General features: G+C 35.7%; 2 protein-coding genes across 3 annotated transcripts; one reads left to right on the plus strand and one right to left on the minus strand.

Moving 5' to 3' along the window:
- The first annotated feature begins 258 nt into the window (after positions 1–258).
- LOC129321521 (cyclin-P3-1) lies at positions 259–2,730 on the plus strand. Its single transcript, XM_054967312.1, has 3 exons — positions 259–539; positions 1,599–2,009; positions 2,291–2,730. The coding sequence occupies exons 2-3, from the start codon at positions 1,606–1,608 to the stop codon at positions 2,544–2,546; spliced, it is 660 nt and encodes a 219-aa protein (XP_054823287.1). The 5' UTR covers positions 259–539; positions 1,599–1,605; the 3' UTR covers positions 2,547–2,730.
- Positions 2,731–4,947: 2,217 nt separating this feature from the next.
- Positions 4,948–10,957, minus strand: LOC129318032 (ARM REPEAT PROTEIN INTERACTING WITH ABF2-like). Of its 2 annotated transcripts, none has more exons than XM_054962541.1 (19): positions 10,505–10,957; positions 10,076–10,236; positions 9,495–9,667; positions 9,293–9,413; positions 9,139–9,213; positions 8,949–9,043; positions 8,783–8,858; positions 8,535–8,642; positions 8,155–8,283; positions 8,008–8,076; positions 7,796–7,855; positions 7,526–7,649; positions 7,299–7,438; positions 6,528–6,591; positions 6,362–6,441; positions 5,951–6,015; positions 5,725–5,842; positions 5,558–5,625; positions 4,948–5,344 (listed from the first exon to the last, which is right to left on the minus strand). In XM_054962541.1, exons 1-19 carry the CDS (start codon positions 10,758–10,760, stop codon positions 5,257–5,259), a joined length of 2,070 nt encoding a protein of 689 aa, XP_054818516.1. In that variant the 5' UTR covers positions 10,761–10,957; the 3' UTR covers positions 4,948–5,256. The 2 variants fall into 2 exon arrangements, with proteins under 2 accessions (XP_054818516.1, XP_054818511.1); XM_054962536.1 differs by having other exon boundaries at positions 5,501–5,625.
- Positions 10,958–17,494: the final 6,537 nt, after the last annotated feature.

A 17,494-nucleotide genomic window follows, 5' to 3' on the forward strand; every position in this document is an offset into this window, starting at 1 on the left:
GAACAATCGCAATTTCCTTCATTCATCGCTCAAATATTTCAAGAGAGTTTATTATGGAAGCTCCGGGTTTTGAGTTTTCTTCACTTTTTGCTGCATCAATCACAGTAACTAAGAAAAATCATTGAAAGAAATCACAAGATGGTTTTATTTATTGGCTTTTAGAAAGGCGTAGAGGAACGTGAGTGGGACCCGGTTGTCTACGTAGCTTTTTTCTCACCTACTTGAAAATTATGGCAGCGGTGGAATGCATTAGAGTACAGACGCTATCTTTGTGTGAAGCGTAGAGAGGGAAAGAGAGAGAGGAGGGGGAAAAAAATAAAAGGGGAATGCAAGAAGCCCATGATGCACTTTCGTCGTGTTAATATTTATTAATTAACATAAAGCAACTCCTTTAACTCAGAGGGACCAGTTAAATCAGACAATGGCTAGGACCGAGGGAGAAGATGATGTTCCTCGATTCAGGTCACCATCTTCGCGCCTTACCCTTATGTAGTGGAAGAAACCACCAGGTCTACGCTAGAGTCATCCCTTCAAAACTTGTGAGTTTCGCGTCTCCTTTTGATGTTTCCCTGGGTTTGAGGGCTTGGGCTCAATCTGCTGTGCCTTAGTTTCGTGCTTGATTTTGGATTTCGATTTGTTGTTCTGTGCTTCTGGCTAAATCTTGCGTGGTCGGTCTTTCCTGTTTCTGATTTTGCTGGTCAAGCTAAGTGTTCCCTTTCTTCCTTCTCCCTTTCTTTCATTTTCCAGGGATGGGATGGGAGGACTATGAATGTATAGTTTGGAGCTGTCAATTTTTATCATATATTAATAGGATTGAAGCTTGTGGCTTAATAACTAAGCCTTTCTTATGAGATTTGATGTATTCTGGAGCTACTTTGGAACCCCGAAGGGAAAGGAGGAAGAAGGAAGTAAAATTGGTCCTTCTAAATCTGGGAATGATTCACTGACAAAAGATAAATGTAGCGTGAAGTTGTGTGGGAAAATTAAGTGTATAATCCATGTTTGGGGATGGCCACATGAATTTCTGTCTAAAGAATTTGTTATGCCTCTGACTATAGATATTGAATTGGAAAAAGGTTTTTTCTTATAGTTGTTTCATGGTATGACAGTAGAGAATATCTTGTTTTAGTCATACTAATTAATAAGCCTATCAAAGTATTAGTTGCGTCTAATAGAACTTTTTGTTATCTTGGAAATCTATATCTAAGCACCCCCGATGAGAATTCTGCGACATAAGGCATTCATACTTAAGTTATAATGATATTTCGTTATGGGATGTGAGTGACAGTCTGATGATTCAGAAAGGTAGAGCAATTTTTCTGTGGCCAAATAGTTCTGAATAGACTAATTCAGTTATCATTTTTTGTTAATCCATGATTCATGACACTGGCATCGTTTAATTCATATAGCTGATCCTATCTAGTAGAATAAGGCTTCTTGCTGCTGTTGCTGCTTTGTTTTTGTTGTTGAGTCATGACATTATGAAACTAACTATTTTTTCTAGCGACTGATTACTGAACATCCTAAGAACTACTGTTTTGGTAAATTGCATTTCAATATTTCGATTATCCTATTGATGATAGTTCATTGTTCTGTAGGTTGGATATGGGGACTCTGGCGCTTGAATCCGACGATGTAAGGTCAGATATATACCTTTCATTGGGGCTCAAAGAATCGAGCAAAGGAGTTGCGGGAACTCCACGAGTTTTATCTCTTGTTTCTTCACTACTAGAGCGCTCAGTTCAGAGAAATGAAATGCTATTGGAGGCAAAACATGTAAAAGATGCTGCACTTACAGTATTTCATGGTTTAAGAGCACCTGCTCTGAGCATTTCTAAGTACGTCGACCGTATATTCAAGTACTCAGGTTGCAGCCCATCTTGTTTTGTTGTAGCACAAATTTATGTGGATAGATTCCTTCAGTGCACCGAAGTCGAGCTTACTTCACTTAACGTGCATCGACTTCTGATAACAAGCATCATGCTAGCAGCAAAATTTATGGATGACGCGTACGTTCTTGCTAACAGATTCTCTCCTTTTCTTGTTGTCATTGTTTTCAATGCTTATTTCTAATAGTAGAAATTTTGGTTGCTTTTCTAGCTGCAAAAGATAGGTTAACACGTTTACAACTCTGGGAGTTGTAGTTATACATGACATTCTTGCATCTCATGAATGTTTTATTGTGTTGAATTGGGTTTTGATAAAGTCAGTATTTTACATATAGTGTTTTGTTTTTCTTAACCGGCGCAATGGCATGGTAGTTGAAGTTGTGCTTGACATGGTTGTGCAGATTCTTCAACAATGCCTACTATGCAAAAGTTGGAGGAGTAAGCACTTGTGAGTTGAATAGGCTGGAGATGAACTTCCTCTTTAGCATAGATTTCAGACTTCAGGTTAGTGTAGAGGCATTTGGGAAATATTGTGTGCAATTGGAGATGGAAGCTGCAGAGGCACTGCAGATTGAGCGGCCAATGCAGGCTTGTCGAATCAAAGAAAGCTGGTCAAACAAAGATGATTCCACTTGTGCTTCCACAATTGCAAGATGAAATTGTTGACAATTACGTTGTTGCAATCCTTCGATTGTCCCCGACAGAATCAAAAATTGTGTTGTAATATTCATAAATGGATTCATTGCCATATACAAGCCATTAGTGATTTGAGATAATCATTTCAAGACATACTACATGTAGCAATGAGACTTCCAAAACTTTTCCTGGTTTCAGACTTCAACTTATAGGTAAGCATCAAAATTTTATGGTGAAGGATTGCCGGAAAGTGTCAGGACTTTTGACACCACTAGCACCTTTCTCTAGTGGGAGCAAAGAAAAACCTAGAGGCTGTACTTTAACCTTGGGACGCCAGGCCTAGGAAGTTTTAATTTTAAACTCAAATCTGAATAATGATTTAATTATCTAGGGACACTTTATGCATGTCTATGATGCAAATGAGAGAAAAATAATATTTTAATTTTAAACTTTAATCTAAATATAAAGTGACACTGGACATGGATGAGATAGCATTCAAACAAAATTTACTATAATTTACGTTTTCTTGATCAAGGGGCCGAAACTTAGCATGAGCATCGCGTGTTTTTATTTTAGCCACGTTAGTACTAGGGCATTGCCATTGTAGTTTAAAATAATGTTTTCAGAACTAGGCTGGATATTAAGTCAGAAAGATTAGTAATTCACGATTCGCATGGTTCAATCGGGTTAGATCAATGGTTGAATCGATAACATAATAATTAAATTAAAAAATTTATACATATATATATCATTAAATATTTTAAATTTATCATGACTTAACAAACTACATAATACAACATAATATTATATAATTAAAAAAATTAATCATTTTTTAAAAAAATAAAAATGAAAGAAAAAGGACATTTTTTAAAACAATTTGGTTTTTAACAATCCAAAACGGCTCAATCCGGCCAAACTTCTCAAATGACTTTTTTTTTTACTTGATTGAGCCATTAGCCTGACCGATTGACAGTTCGATCGATCCAACCAACTAGTTCGATCCATTTTTTTAATTATTAGTTTAAAACATTAATGATTTGTGCCATATTCTTGTAGGGAATTAATCAATAGCAGCATGATGTCAATAGCTCTATTTGTCTCAATGACAACACTGCTATTCAAAGTAAGGGTGGTCATAGGCTCAATTTTGTTTGGTTTTGCTTGGTTTTGAGCAAAAACCAAACCAAATTGAACCATTCGGTTTACACATAATTGGAACCCAATCGATTTTTATAAAGTTTAGTTTGGTTCAATTCTCTATTTGTCTCAATGACAACACTGCTATTCAAAGTAAGGGTGGTCATAGGCTCAATTTTGTTTGGTTTTGCTTGGTTTTGAGCAAAAACTAAACCAAATTGAACCATTCGGTTTACACATAATTGGAACCCAATCGATTTTTATAAAGTTTAGTTTGGTTCAATTTTATTTTTGATTTGATTAAAGTTTGAATCAAACTTCAATGCACTTATTTGACTTTTTTTTTTCTTTTTCCATCTTCATAATGGTGCAATATATTAAAATAAAATTTAATTCTTTTTGACTCTTTTTTTCATGGATGTATAAAAATATAATAAAATTTCAAAGTGTTAACAATAATTAATCATAAAAATTGATATCAATTTATAAGATTAAAATTATTCAATATTATACATTTTCATTTAAGTCCTTTAAAAATGTTTATTGATATATATATATTTTAATAAATAATGAAAAACTTATTATACAAAATCAAGCAAAATGCTGCTTATAGATAAATTAAATACATGAGACTTTCAAGTTATAAATAATTAAATGATAATCATAACATGATTATTATAATTATTTAATATTATACATTTCCATTCAAGTCCTTTAAAAATGATCATCTATTACTATAAAAAATACAAAAAAAAATACTTCTTGTAAATAAATGATTATATATTTTATAAATAAATAAGTAAATAGTATTTTTTATCAAGTTTGGTTTGATTTCTAATACTCAACCAACACTTAAACCAAATCAATCAATTTTCATCCCACAAAAGCCAAAACAAACTTGACTATTATTTAGTTTTGATCAATTTTTTTCAATTTGAATTGATTTTGAACACCTTTAATTCAAAATACAAACCCTTCAGTCCCTATTATAAAACATTTTTAATTACCTTCTCAAAACCAAAGAGATAATTGAATTTTTCATCTAAAAATGAAATGAACTTTTAATTTTATTTATAATTAAATGAAAAATTTTCAAACTTACATTACATTCTCTCTTATAATTAAATTTAAATAAAAATAATATTAAAATAAATAATTAATATCCTATCAAATATCTTATATTAAAAATTAAAAAATCCTAAAAAACACTTTATAATGAGGACAAGAGAAAGTATATAAATTATAAATATTAAAATTAATTACTTAAAAAAATTGAACAGCGACATGACAAGAAACCATTGCTCTATTCATTACCAGTGACCGCAGCCAGAACCGTTAACCAGCATTCTCTTGATATAGGATGATGCTAGCTGTCTTTGCTACGGCCCGAACCAAGTCCAAAAATGGAATTAAAAGAATGGTGGGATTAGCATCCTACATCCTAGCTTCTAAGTAATAAAATACTACTACGTATTTAATCTTCCCTACATCACAAGCTCATTGACAATAAATGACCTCATGTTTCCTATCAAAACATTTACACTTATATACATTTTCACCATTTTTCCCGAGTTGTTTTGAGACTCAACCTAAATCACGAGTCCGCTCGTGTAGGCTTGGTGAGTAAACCTCTGAAAAATTCGCGTATATCTGGTACGATGCGACGCATCAGCCGGCAATACCTGCACATGTCAGTGACAAACGAAAAGCATGTGGATTTATTCAAATTATTATTAAATAAGATAGCTTTCTTGGGCTAGACTTAATCCCCTGACCATTTTCCCAGAAAAACAGCACAGAATGGAGCATTCAACTTGCTCAATGAAGCATGAGCATACCATGGTTTGGCGCTCAGTTTATCAAATTGCTCCAACAGAAATAGTATGCATGCTTGCCTGAGTGACATGGCATTGAATGCCTCTGATAACTCGTACATAAGAGAAACATTTTCCACGGAGACATCCTAGGATCAACAAGGTAAGTGATGGGATTATAATATGTCCATAGAATAGTTCGGGGAAAAAAGAGGAGAATCAACCGTGAAACTACACTGTAGCCTTACCTGAGCAATTGCACATTCACAGTGTCTTTTAAGACCGTCCAAAAGATACTGATCAGCAGCTCCTAGGAGATCCTGAGCAATATCCAAATTGACATCGACGGTTCCTGTGTAAATGAATCTGGAAGCGCCCAAAGGCAATCAAGTCATGCAAACTGCGACGTCTATCAGACCAAGCACGGTAAAAGAAAAGAGTGAAAATATCAGAGAAAGGGACAGAAAATCACACCTCATCATCAACTCAAAGACATCCCATTTAATATTAGGAATCTCTATATCTTTGGCTTCCCTTTCCTGCAATGCATATTCCAAGGAAGTCAGTGCGGCTATTGACACTTAGGCCCCTCAGATTCAAAAATGCCCTTTTCTTTAACTGCTAAGTAATGTCGGGGCCTGTTAAATTTAGTAAGTCGAGCAAAATAATAGAGAGCAGCATAGTTGCATTAGTTTAAAATTACAAAGTGTAGGTTCCACCCTCACTTTCAAATGACTAATTATAAAGATGGAGAGAATTACGGCATATCTACTATTTTTTACACAATGATTGATGAGCTTCTTAGCAAAGCAACGTCACAATGACCCGAAAAATTTTAAAACACAAATAAAAGAAAACAGATTAACGACATTAATTAATGCCTACCCTGTAACCACCATCAAACATTGCTCGAAACGTATCAGAGGAAGCAAGTAAGCAAATTCGGTGGCCATAGAAGCGTTTACCTGAGAAAGGAAGAAACAGAACATTATGGGTACATATTTCAAAATTAATTATGCGCAAGAAAAATATTCAAGGGCATCTTGTCCACCTTCAACTAAAAACGTGACATCAGAAAGTGTAGGATTGTTTACATATTGCTCGCCCAAGTATACCTGCGACCAAAAATATATTAAAAAAAAAAAGTAAATATCAGAGCGAACCAAGAAAAAAATCAGAGCACACAATTTAATCCTTGTAACATTATTCATTTCTCTAGTTGGTCCCTCTAGAAAATCCCCAAGTCACTAAAATCCTCCAATCAAAATGATTTATTAAGACCCCCCCGGCTCAAAGCAAGCAAAGCAAATTTTCATCAAGAGATCAACAAATGACTTCAACACAAGGCTCAATGAACAAATAAAAGCAGGCCAATACAAGGTTTAGCCAAACAAAAAGAGCCCTTTTTTCCCGCTCAAGTAACATTCCCCTCCAAAACAACATTCGGTTTTACAATATCTTAACATCATGAAATTTGACTCAACATCATTTTGAAAGAGAATGCCACCCATCTATATTAACTCATGTCATATTAATAGCCACACGAACTCCCATTTATGCAACACTAATTTTTTTTTTTTGGTGGGGGGGGGGGAATCTTTAGAATACTAGATTAAGAAAAAAGAAATGACTTCTCGGTGATTAAATCTAATATTTCCAACAACTGCCACATTGAGTATTTCAATATAGTATCACCAAGTATCATAGTTTTATTGATTAAAGAAAGAAAACTTGTTAACAAAACCATGAAATTGTATTTATTTTTTGTCTTTGTTCAATTAGATGAATGAGGTAAACAAATGAGACATAAATAGCAGATTACCTGAGGAGTCGGGGATGGAGGAGCACCATCAAAAGGAGAGACAGATGTGGTTCTGACAGCCAACGAGTGAAGTGCCATTGAAGCATCACGTTTCTGTTTGATGTTTGTGGATTCAAGAAGATCCAGCAACAACTCAAGTCCTGCAAAATTCAGTAGCACGTTAACTGAACATACTTTAGCATCCAAAAACAAAATGCGCTACAGACCACAAGTGAATCATTTTTTACCGTTGTTGTCAACAAAAATAAATTCGCGATCATCAGGGGTACATAAATGAGCAAGAGCCAGAGCCACGCATCTTTGAACAACCTTTTCTCCAAAACGCATAAGATACAATAATTGTTTCAGCACCTGCTAGAGAAAGAACTGATGAGTCCTGTCCAATGATGCTAACAAAAATTGAACAAACAATAGCTAGACTATAATATAACATGCATCAATAAGTTAAACAAACAAAATTGCCAGCACAGAAATTGATCATTTGCAAGAAAACTCACTCGCCCATGCATTTTCTCCTCTAATCTTTTCATTGTCTTTCCTACGCACTCTTTTGTAGGCTGCAAGTCACATGAGACTTGTTAGGCGACCATATTGATAAACCAAAGAGAAGGATTTCTATCAATATACATTGACATAAGTTTACCATGCTGGAAAAAAGTTCCATTTAGACCGATAAATTTTGATGTTATAGAAAAATAAATGAGCATACTTGAACTTTGAAATCTCCATCCTGTAGTTTTTGAACACCGCCAACCTTAATAATATCCGCAACATTGTCCTATGAAGAAAAAGTTATATGATTATTAAGGGTAACATGCAGTGATGATTGAGCTAGGAAGAAAGCAACAGACTTCACCTCATTATCAGCAAGACCGTATAGAGCAAAGGCTGCATTATGTTGGAGAGCTCCATTCTTCGAGCACAGAAGGTTGAGTAGAGGCTCTATACCTCCACTATAAGCAATACCAGCTTGATTGTGTGTGTCCTAAAGCAAGCATCATAAAAAGCACAAAGGAATATTAAAGAAATGGCTAGAGGCTAATCTTACACAAAATTTTATATCACATACTTGATTGTATCATCATTAGAATTAAAAATATATGTAAAAGAAAATATACACCTAATAATAGACTAAACCTTTTAAAGCCCAAGATTAGCCCCTGATGAATATTAAAATCTAATGCCATCAAAGTTCATATTCTTATATAGAAAATTGGTCAATGTAGTAATAGTAACCTGAGCCAGTCTCCCAAGTGCAAAAGCCGACATTTCCCGAAGCTGTGCATCTGGAGACTTAAGCATGTCAATCAGTGGCTGGATAGCCCCTCTTTGAGCAATATGAACCTGCATTAAACACGAAATTATGTGACTGATTAAAGGGCAAGAACGTGTAGGGCATGATAAAAGTATTTCATAAAACCATCCAAATGCAAGTTTTACTTTTTGGGCCACTATCTAAATGCAACACACATAATTCAGCCCACCTTGCAATCAGAATCTGTTGCAGCAAATTGACCAATCAAAAGGGCTGCTTCTCTTTGACTCTCCGAACAGCAAGATCTGTCATTGAAATTATGAACTTGAGAAATGTGGTTTATAAAATAAAGGAAGAGAGCTTGTAGGACAAAGCAGAATTTTGGTGAACATTACCTAAGTAATCCAATAACAGGTTGTAGAGCTCCAGCTAGAAGAACTTCCATCTTTATGTTTGGAGAAGAGTGGACCAGATTTCCAATCACGCCAACCTACACAGCTCCTATTTCAGCTGGTTCTAGAAAAATTATAGCACAGGAAATTAAACAAATAGAAGATAATAATAAAAATTCTGTTAGGGCCTAACTGCTTCAGAATGTATTGCAGCATCCTCTGATCCAAGCATTAGTATAAGAGTAGGTAGCGCATTGCATCCAACAATCTGCAATTAGTGATTCATATCAACAACTATAGCAAAAGAATCTACAAGAGGAACAAAGTAGCTATGCAAAGTCATCCACCTGGTTTTTGTTCTCATCATTTTTAAATGCAAGAGTTCGTAGAGCCCCTGCAGCTGCCCTTTGTACCTTTGCATCATCAAATTCAAGCAATTCAACAAGAGGAGGGATACCACCTTCCATCCTGAACGCACAGTCAACCTCTGAGACAGGGAATAGCATATCTCTAGAAATAATGTTTCTAAAGGCTTGAAGAATAGAATACCTAACACGGGTCTTGATGATGCCATTTTCATGCGCAAGGTTCGTGATGGCATCAGCTGCTCTCCTTATAAGACCAGTAAGTGCCCGAGAATTGCCACAGGTCTTGTGCCTCTTCAACAAATCCATAAGATAGGGCAAAGCTCCAGCATCGACAATGTGTTGTTGATGCTCTGGCTGCTCGAGATGAAGTCCAAAATAAATCAATGGAGTTAAAAGACATTATGATGATTTCATAAAAAGATTGAAAGCGGACAAACAATGGCATCAAACCGACATCGTCATCTGCACTAGAACGGCGACAAAACTTAAAATAGATTGACGGATGAGCAGCAGAAACTCAGTAGTCTCTACCAGCAATGTATATACAGTTCTTCATTAACATCAGTGCAAACGACACAAATGGAGAAGTTCATGATTGAAGGAAAAGGTTTATGCATCACTATTTGTAGTAATAACATCATTAATTAACAATTTATATGACTAATAACGAAACATATACAACGCTTCAAAGTGTCATATAATTGAGATTCTTGAATCTTGAGAGAGACAGTGAGAGAGCGGAAGGCTGCAGTGCTGAATTACTTTAACAGCAAGAAGTCCAATGACGAAGGCACATCCCTTTTCCACCTCATGCTCGTAAGGCTTGGGACCACCATGACCTTCTCTAACCGGTTCTGGTGCTTTCAGATGCCTCAACAAAGCAGGAATGGCTCCGCAATCGACTATACTATTCACGATTTCCTCTGCAAAGAGATAATTATCAAAATTATGCACTAAAAAAGCCAGAAGCAGTACCAGAAACGAAGAATAACGCATGCAATGAACATCATCACATCGAATATCACGATGAGAATCGAAAAATCAAAGTAGGTAACAACACATGGGATAATTTCCAATTCCGCAATTAAACACGCCGAGTCATTTCAGGCATACAAAATCATTAAAAAGCAAACGGTTGTGTAGGCTTGGATACAAATACGAGTATATATAATTAAAGGATAAAACAGTTACCGTTCTTTGCGAGTTCACAGAGAACATGAACAGCACGCTTGGCCGCTAGGCGATCCGACTGAGAGGATGAGAAAGTGGAGTTGAGAATAGTGACTTGCGACACAATTTCACTCAACAGATCCTGACGAGGCTGTTGAGGTTCAACAACCAAAACTTTACGATCGGCCGTTGGTTGATCTGCTCCTTCTTCCGCGAATTCCTGTTCGAGCTTGCGCTTCAAGCTGCGTCTAGCAGCAGACGATGGGGGCTGATCCATCGATGTTCCGAGGGCAGAGAAGAAAACAAATTGAGAATATGAGGGTAGTGCGGGAATAAATGTGTGGACACCTATAGGCCAGAACCAGAAGGGTGTCAAATGAAAATGTCCGTATGTTATATATGCTTTTATTTGTTGGTTTGAATCGCCCGCCAAATTTTTTCCCCCAATCTTCTGGTATGGCCGCGCCGCGCGCCTGCGCCTGCCTCCCGCCATATTCATTTCATGAATCATTTATATCACATCAAGCTAATAATCTCTTTCGTGGCTTTATGATTTTACCTATGTTAAATCTTAAATTTATTTTAATCTCTTTATCTTCTCTAAATTTAACTCTTTATGTTGGAAATTTTTTAATCAGAGTCGAGTCACCTTATCTTCTTGTTTTGTTAATACGATTTTGAAGCAATGCAATAATATTTATTCCTTTAAAATAATTTTTTATGTTTATCGATGTTAAATTTTATTTTGCCACATAAGAAGGATTTCAATTTGCCAATTATTAATCTTTATCCACACTTTATTCCACTATTTCCACCTAAGCTTCAAAATTGTTCTAAGAAAATGACATTTTAAATAAGAAAAACATAACTTTGAGACCCTATAATTTATTTAAATTTTATTACAAGTCTCTATACTTTTTTCTCTATTATAATTTACTATAACACCAAAAAACAAAATTATAGGAATTTATATGCAAAAAAAAGTACAAGGACTTATGACAAAATTTAAATAAAGTGCAAGAACCTATAATTATGTCTTTCCTTTTAAATACTTCTTTCGGTTCTATTTATAAAATGTCCTTTAGAAGTACCTTTTAATCTAAAATATAATACATTTTACAATAATTAAATTACTTTTTTAATTTTACCCCTTTTGAATAGAGTGAATATATTTAATATAGTTGTATTATTATTTAAAATTAAAGGTAACAATGAAAGCACATATCACTTTTAATGATATCAAGAAAACAATATTTATTTTTTTAAGGCATATGAAACAGTTAAAAGTAATTTATAATAAAGAATGAAAGGAATATATCAGGATAGATATAAAATAAATCATTCTTGAAATGAAGGAAGGTATATATTTTAGTTAGGTATTTGAGAATTGAGAAAGAAAGAATATGAGACCAGAAAGGGGGTGAGAATGAAAGAACATATGTTCAGGTGCCGGAGTCCAAATGAATAGGGCCACAAATGAAAAGGCCCATAAAAAAAGTCCAATGGGCGTTCATTGACCGAACGATGGTCCTGGACCTGAGCCCATGTTTGAATGGAAATATTCCCAGAACTGAAAATGAAGGTGGGCTCCCCAAATGACAATATGGTCATCTCAAACTGTTGGACGTTTTTTAGAGGAGAAAAGATAGGTCCAAACTCGGGAATTGTTTTTGGCAAAAAAAAAAATGCTCTGGAATTGTTGGATGGCCTATGAATTTCGAACATGCATCAATTAAAAGGTTCTTTTGGATTGCTCAGTTTTGAGCCAAGTTTTAATTTTATCCCCTAACTGTCTTTCTTAAATGATTGAACGTCTTTCAAATCGATTCACAATTGATTTAGGTTTGTTGAAAATTCACATCAAGACAAGTGCGGATCTGGCCCGAGGCTGTCCAACAGAAAATGACTCTGGTTAATAATTCTAACAGCGTTTGACAAAAGGAAAACATCAAAGCAATGAGCGAAGACATCTACTAGGAGCAACTAACAGAATTGAAGCCTTGCTCAAATCAAGTTCAAGCCATCAGAACAATCGAAGTGCAGACACCAAATTATATCCCAGCTCAGTTGCTTTGATACAGGCCTCGAAGCCATGAACGCTTATTCCATATTTGTGTTATTAACGTAAAGCCATCAAACTATTGAAAATTAAGATTTGGATATCATGGGTGCCTCAATTTTTTTAGCCAGTGAGTATCACTGTAATAATAAGATTTCAAACGCTTTAAAATTTATGCTGAATTGGGAATAAATGAAATGATGTGTTAAATAATAGTTTTATCAAAATGCATTTCAATCGTCTCTCAGTAGCTACATAAATTGTTTAATTGAAATATAAGACATGGAAAAAGGTAGTGATGTGATTTAGCATTGTCTCTGTAGCTTGTGTTAACATCTTCGACAATAGTTTAATTCAATCAATGATCTCTGTACTACCATGTGGGACCATCATCGAATTCGGATCAGAAAAGAAAGGATGTGATTACGATAGCCAAAGTGGTAATAGGAAGCAGGGGGGGAATTGTCGGCGAGGAGGAGGAGGAAGCTTCCCATGGGGTTTCCCAGAGACATGGTATTCTCCGTCCACACCACGAGATTTACTTTGCTTAACCTTTTTCCTTATTTTGTCCTTTTCTGCAGCCTCACCCTCCTTGCTTGCGTGTTTTGTCTCTAGCCGACATTGTTGTACACAACATTTACACGTGCTCCTTCCCGACCCACCATCCCTCTTCCTCACTGGGTCAACACCACTCCTGCTGCATAATTAATCACTCCTCCATCGCTATTGTTCTTTCCCAGCTCCTAAACATTGATCTCCATACGAATCTATCTCGCGAGTTTTTAAATATATTACATAAGCGGGCTATTAGATTAGACAGCTTGCTTTGACTGATGCGAATCTCAAGTACAGGCAATCAATGTTAAATTAAGCACATTATATATGATAATCTGATTGTAATGCATGTGTGCGTCTGCTCAGCAAGATTGGACTCCAGGGAGCCCATGTTTGACGCGTGAGGTGTGATTAACTAATAAGAGATCTTCCAACTTCCAATAAGTCAAACCCTGTCCGAGTTCAACCATTTTCACCATTAATTGCACCCTCCATAAAAAATATATAAGTCAGTACACTCTTGGACTCGGGTAATCAAACTGCAATCACAATTATTGCTAAACTTGTCCGCACGAGTTGCTCTCACCGTACGTACCCGCATGCGTGCCATATGTCCTTACGATGTTTCTTGAAGCTGATGTTTTCCATCACTCATGGGATTCAGCATGAGTCCCACGTTCTGGAAGAGAAACCTCTGCTTCCTATACATGTTTTTCTGCAACTTCTCACCATCCCACCTTCAACAGAATAATCACCTTTTATCTCTAATCTCGAGACTTTTGCCACCACCATGTCTAATATATTATATATATCTGCTTGATATTGTAAAATATAGTATAATCAAATAGGAAATATCAAGTCTCAGGGAACAAACTACAAGCTCTAATTAATTTAATTTTCATCAGAGCATTCAGAAAACTGTGGTTAACTTTATACACTTTTGTTTACCCTGATCGATCGACTCCCACGTACGGTTCCTCACAGCCCATGCACGAAGAAAGCCTCGCCGCAGCGAAGTTCAGTGTCAGTTAATTGTTCACGGAAATTTACAATGGCACAGATTTTTCTTATTTGTGATGATTAGATGACATTTGCCTTGCTGGTGATAGTATTGCCAACGTAAGTGTACTACAAATTCCGAGTAGCATTATATTGATGGAAACGTGCACATTTGTATTGAGTGGGCTATGGTTGATGGAAGGAAAAAGACCTCCGCTGTCGGTAAAGCAGCTGATATTGGCGGATTTTGCTTTGTTTCATGGTCAGAGAATCCTGGCTAGCATCTGAATGACAAATTGATATGTGTGAAATACACTGCGTCCTTTTGGACTCTAGCTAGCTTCTGAACTGTACAGAAACATTGCAGATTTTTCATGTGTTTGTTTGTGTGTCTATATTTCATGTGTGCAGCGGGAGAGCAGTAATGGGCCCAGAAAATAAGGCTAGCGGAGGAGTAGTATTATTGATGATTCTTTAATAAATTTATGCAGTGGAGATTCATGAGCATTAATCTGTCCAATAATAATTTCTACATGCAACTAATACACACGCACCCCTCCTAAATTGTCACTCGCTCAATTTTATTCTCTTATAATAATTCAATCGGTGTGCGATTATTAATAAAGATTAATTATGTTGATTTTCCCTCTCTCTCTCAATATAAATGTAGGATTTTGATTTGGTGATTATACTTAGTACAAACAATGAGTGTCTTTACCATCTGAGTTATTGAAACTCAAATTAACATTTTAGATAAACTCATCACTCATGTAAATTATAAATTCAGAACTATTAATTTAAATTTCAACCACTCAGATAATATAAACACTCGGTGTCTATATTAATTATAATCACCAAATCCAATTCTGTATGTGTGTGTGTAAAGTAGTATAGCAATAATTCTTCAAAACATGCAGCGTAAGAAAATTATGTTGCAGATCGATTTACTTATTATTCGTGTTTAATAAAGGAGTTGATGATCTCCATCAGGTTGCTCTCTCTTTTAATTTTAATTTTTTAAAAAAGAAGACAAAAATAATGGACCGCAATTTGACATTGTAAGACAAAAGTTTTGGTCTGCGATATAATACGCGGCATCCGAGGATTTTATGAGCATTCAAGTGAATGCAGATGCTGGGAGCATTAATTTAAGAGTGTAATCCAATTAATACAACGCAAGCGTTATCATATAGAATAGTATAATGTAGTAGATGTAGAATCAATATAATAATTGATCTGGAAAGGAATCTAAGGCCACACCATCCCCACCCCATTTAGAGTTTTGCACAGTGTAAATATTGAATGATGACAAAAATGTCAGTGCGGATGATAATATATAGAAAATACTCACATTGAATAATATGAGTCGACGTAGCTAGGTCCCTCACAATTTTGTAGCAGAGGGTGCCACAGACCAAGAAACAGTGATATCTTGAGAAGATTTCACGTACTGGCTGTTTTAATGGAATTACCAACTCGAAACTGTAACATTCAATGAGGGAAGCCCATGCCTTCAGGTTTTATCAGTACCCTGACATTATGGCACCAGACATAGAGTACACCATGTACCTTGTGGTACTTGAATGCCATGCTAGTTAGGTTCCTTTCAGTCTTCAATCAACATGATTCATGTCTCTGATCTTCAACCCGGCCCCTTCACGTGCAGTCTTGAATTATAAATCATGCCCGAATATCTTTTTTCTTTCCTAGCTGCAATTTCCCCAAAGTTTGTATAAATATATCGCCTTGTTTGGTCCCAAAAAAAAAAAAGAAAGATAAATATATCGTCTTGTTACTTTCTTTGCTGTCATTTCTAGCTCCCTGTGCAGTGCTGGGCATTAGAAACCCCACCTTTATGCAGCAGAATTATCCTGCTTCTTGTTGTTGTTGTATGTATATGATGAAAGCGTTTGGTTTAATTGAGGTCCGTAATAAAAATGCGCTAGTGGCAAACCAGTGTGTTATATTTTAAACAAGCAAAGAATAAACTGATGACGACTGTGTTACTTTCCTTTGTGTGGATATGCTTAGCTTTTGGTTTAGGTGAAGTCTTGAATTCTTATTTGAAAGCACGGAGGAGTGATTGGTGATCAAAAAAAGAGACAAACTTTTCAATCAAACCCATATATTTGAGAATGGTCTTGAGCTTTTCTTACCAACAACTAGCTAGAAGTTATGTCGAGGATCTCATCATGTCTTCCTCCCCAAGTTAGAGGTACACGATATACATAATATAATGATGTGTCCGATCGATATAATGAAGTAATTAAGATATTATTGTGTAAGCAAAGATGCTTTTTCTGCAGTTCAATCCAAGATTAATTAATTAGTGTGGCTATATCTTTTGAAGTTATTTGCACGCATGGCCGACGCTGTCTTTATGTAGGGCCTTTTGGCATCTTGTATCTGGTAGTGTACCCTTCACAAAATTAAAATGTCCTTTAAGTGCACCTAAAAAGCTTGAACAATAATGCTATACAAGAGAAGAAATTAATTAAAAATCTTACTCAATAATATGACGCATGTTTTATATATAAAAACACCAAAAGTAGTTGCGTCAATACAAGTGCATGCATGGGGCAATATTTACTCTTGAAATTGAGATTCGAGGAGGATAACTTAGGTCCAATCAAGTGGGTTCGAGGCCTTACCCACCATTTTTATACATGATTATTAATTATATAAGTAACCTCACAAAATAGAAAATACCTTTGCTTCTATTCCTTTGGGCACCTTCCCAGCTGGTTATTGAATTTTGTTGGTGCTGTTGTAAATTAGTGAGTATGTACGTACGTGTTCATCATCATAGAATGTGCGGATATGATTGATTGTCCACCCAACTTCAACTTTATCTTCCCAAACCTTGCTCTTCACTCCCCGCATACATTCCTTTTGAGGTCTTTTTAATTTATTACAAATAAGCTGAACCTGGTCCATAATAAAGGAACCAGACTCTTATAGATATGTTGAAAATGGTCGACGACGACACAGCCACCATTCTAGAGAGAACCAATACGTTATTAATTAATTACTTAAATGGATAATCTATATAGGAGTTTATTGCCACCTAACAGTAATATGATCGTGTATAATGTAAGAATTGTTTAATTGATGACTGTGGGCCTGTGGGGGATGCCTGAATTCCCATCACTCAAGTCTATGTTGAAAGGATAAGGCAAAGGCTTTGGAATCTGCTTTATAGCAAAAAAAGAAATTATCTGAGAGCTTAAAATAAACAATGGCAAGTAGTTAGGTGCCGCCTATTCATTGATAAATATATACTGTGGGGAACCTCTTGAAGCTTTTACGTACTGATATTGAATTTGACGTCCGCAAAAAGGAACTTGCACTAAGCCTTAGGGCTTCTCTAGGGTAGAATCTAGCCCTTCCCCACAATA

The sequence above is a fragment of the Prosopis cineraria genome, unplaced genomic scaffold (assembly GCF_029017545.1).
Source record: "Prosopis cineraria cultivar Desert tree isolate PC_DT_omini unplaced genomic scaffold, ASM2901754v1 PC1, whole genome shotgun sequence".
Taxonomy (NCBI): Eukaryota; Viridiplantae; Streptophyta; class Magnoliopsida; order Fabales; family Fabaceae; genus Prosopis; species Prosopis cineraria.

Bases quoted from the DNA above. Each gene is read 5' to 3' on its own strand.
- LOC129321521 (XM_054967312.1), top strand. From the start codon at position 1,606: ATGGGGACTCTGGCGCTTGAATCCGACGATGTAAGGTCAGATATATAC. The intron at 2,010-2,290 runs GTACGTTCTTGC...ATGGTTGTGCAG, and splicing joins GCAAAATTTATGGATGACGC to ATTCTTCAACAATGCCTACT.
- LOC129318032 (XM_054962536.1), bottom strand. From the start codon at position 10,760: ATGGATCAGCCCCCATCGTCTGCTGCTAGACGCAGCTTGAAGCGCAAG. The intron at 9,044-9,138 runs GTTAGGCCCTAA...GGAGCTGTGTAG, and splicing joins CTGCAATACATTCTGAAGCA to GTTGGCGTGATTGGAAATCT. The intron at 7,650-7,795 runs GTGAGTTTTCTT...TTTCTCTAGCAG, and splicing joins AGGAGAAAATGCATGGGCGA to GTGCTGAAACAATTATTGTA.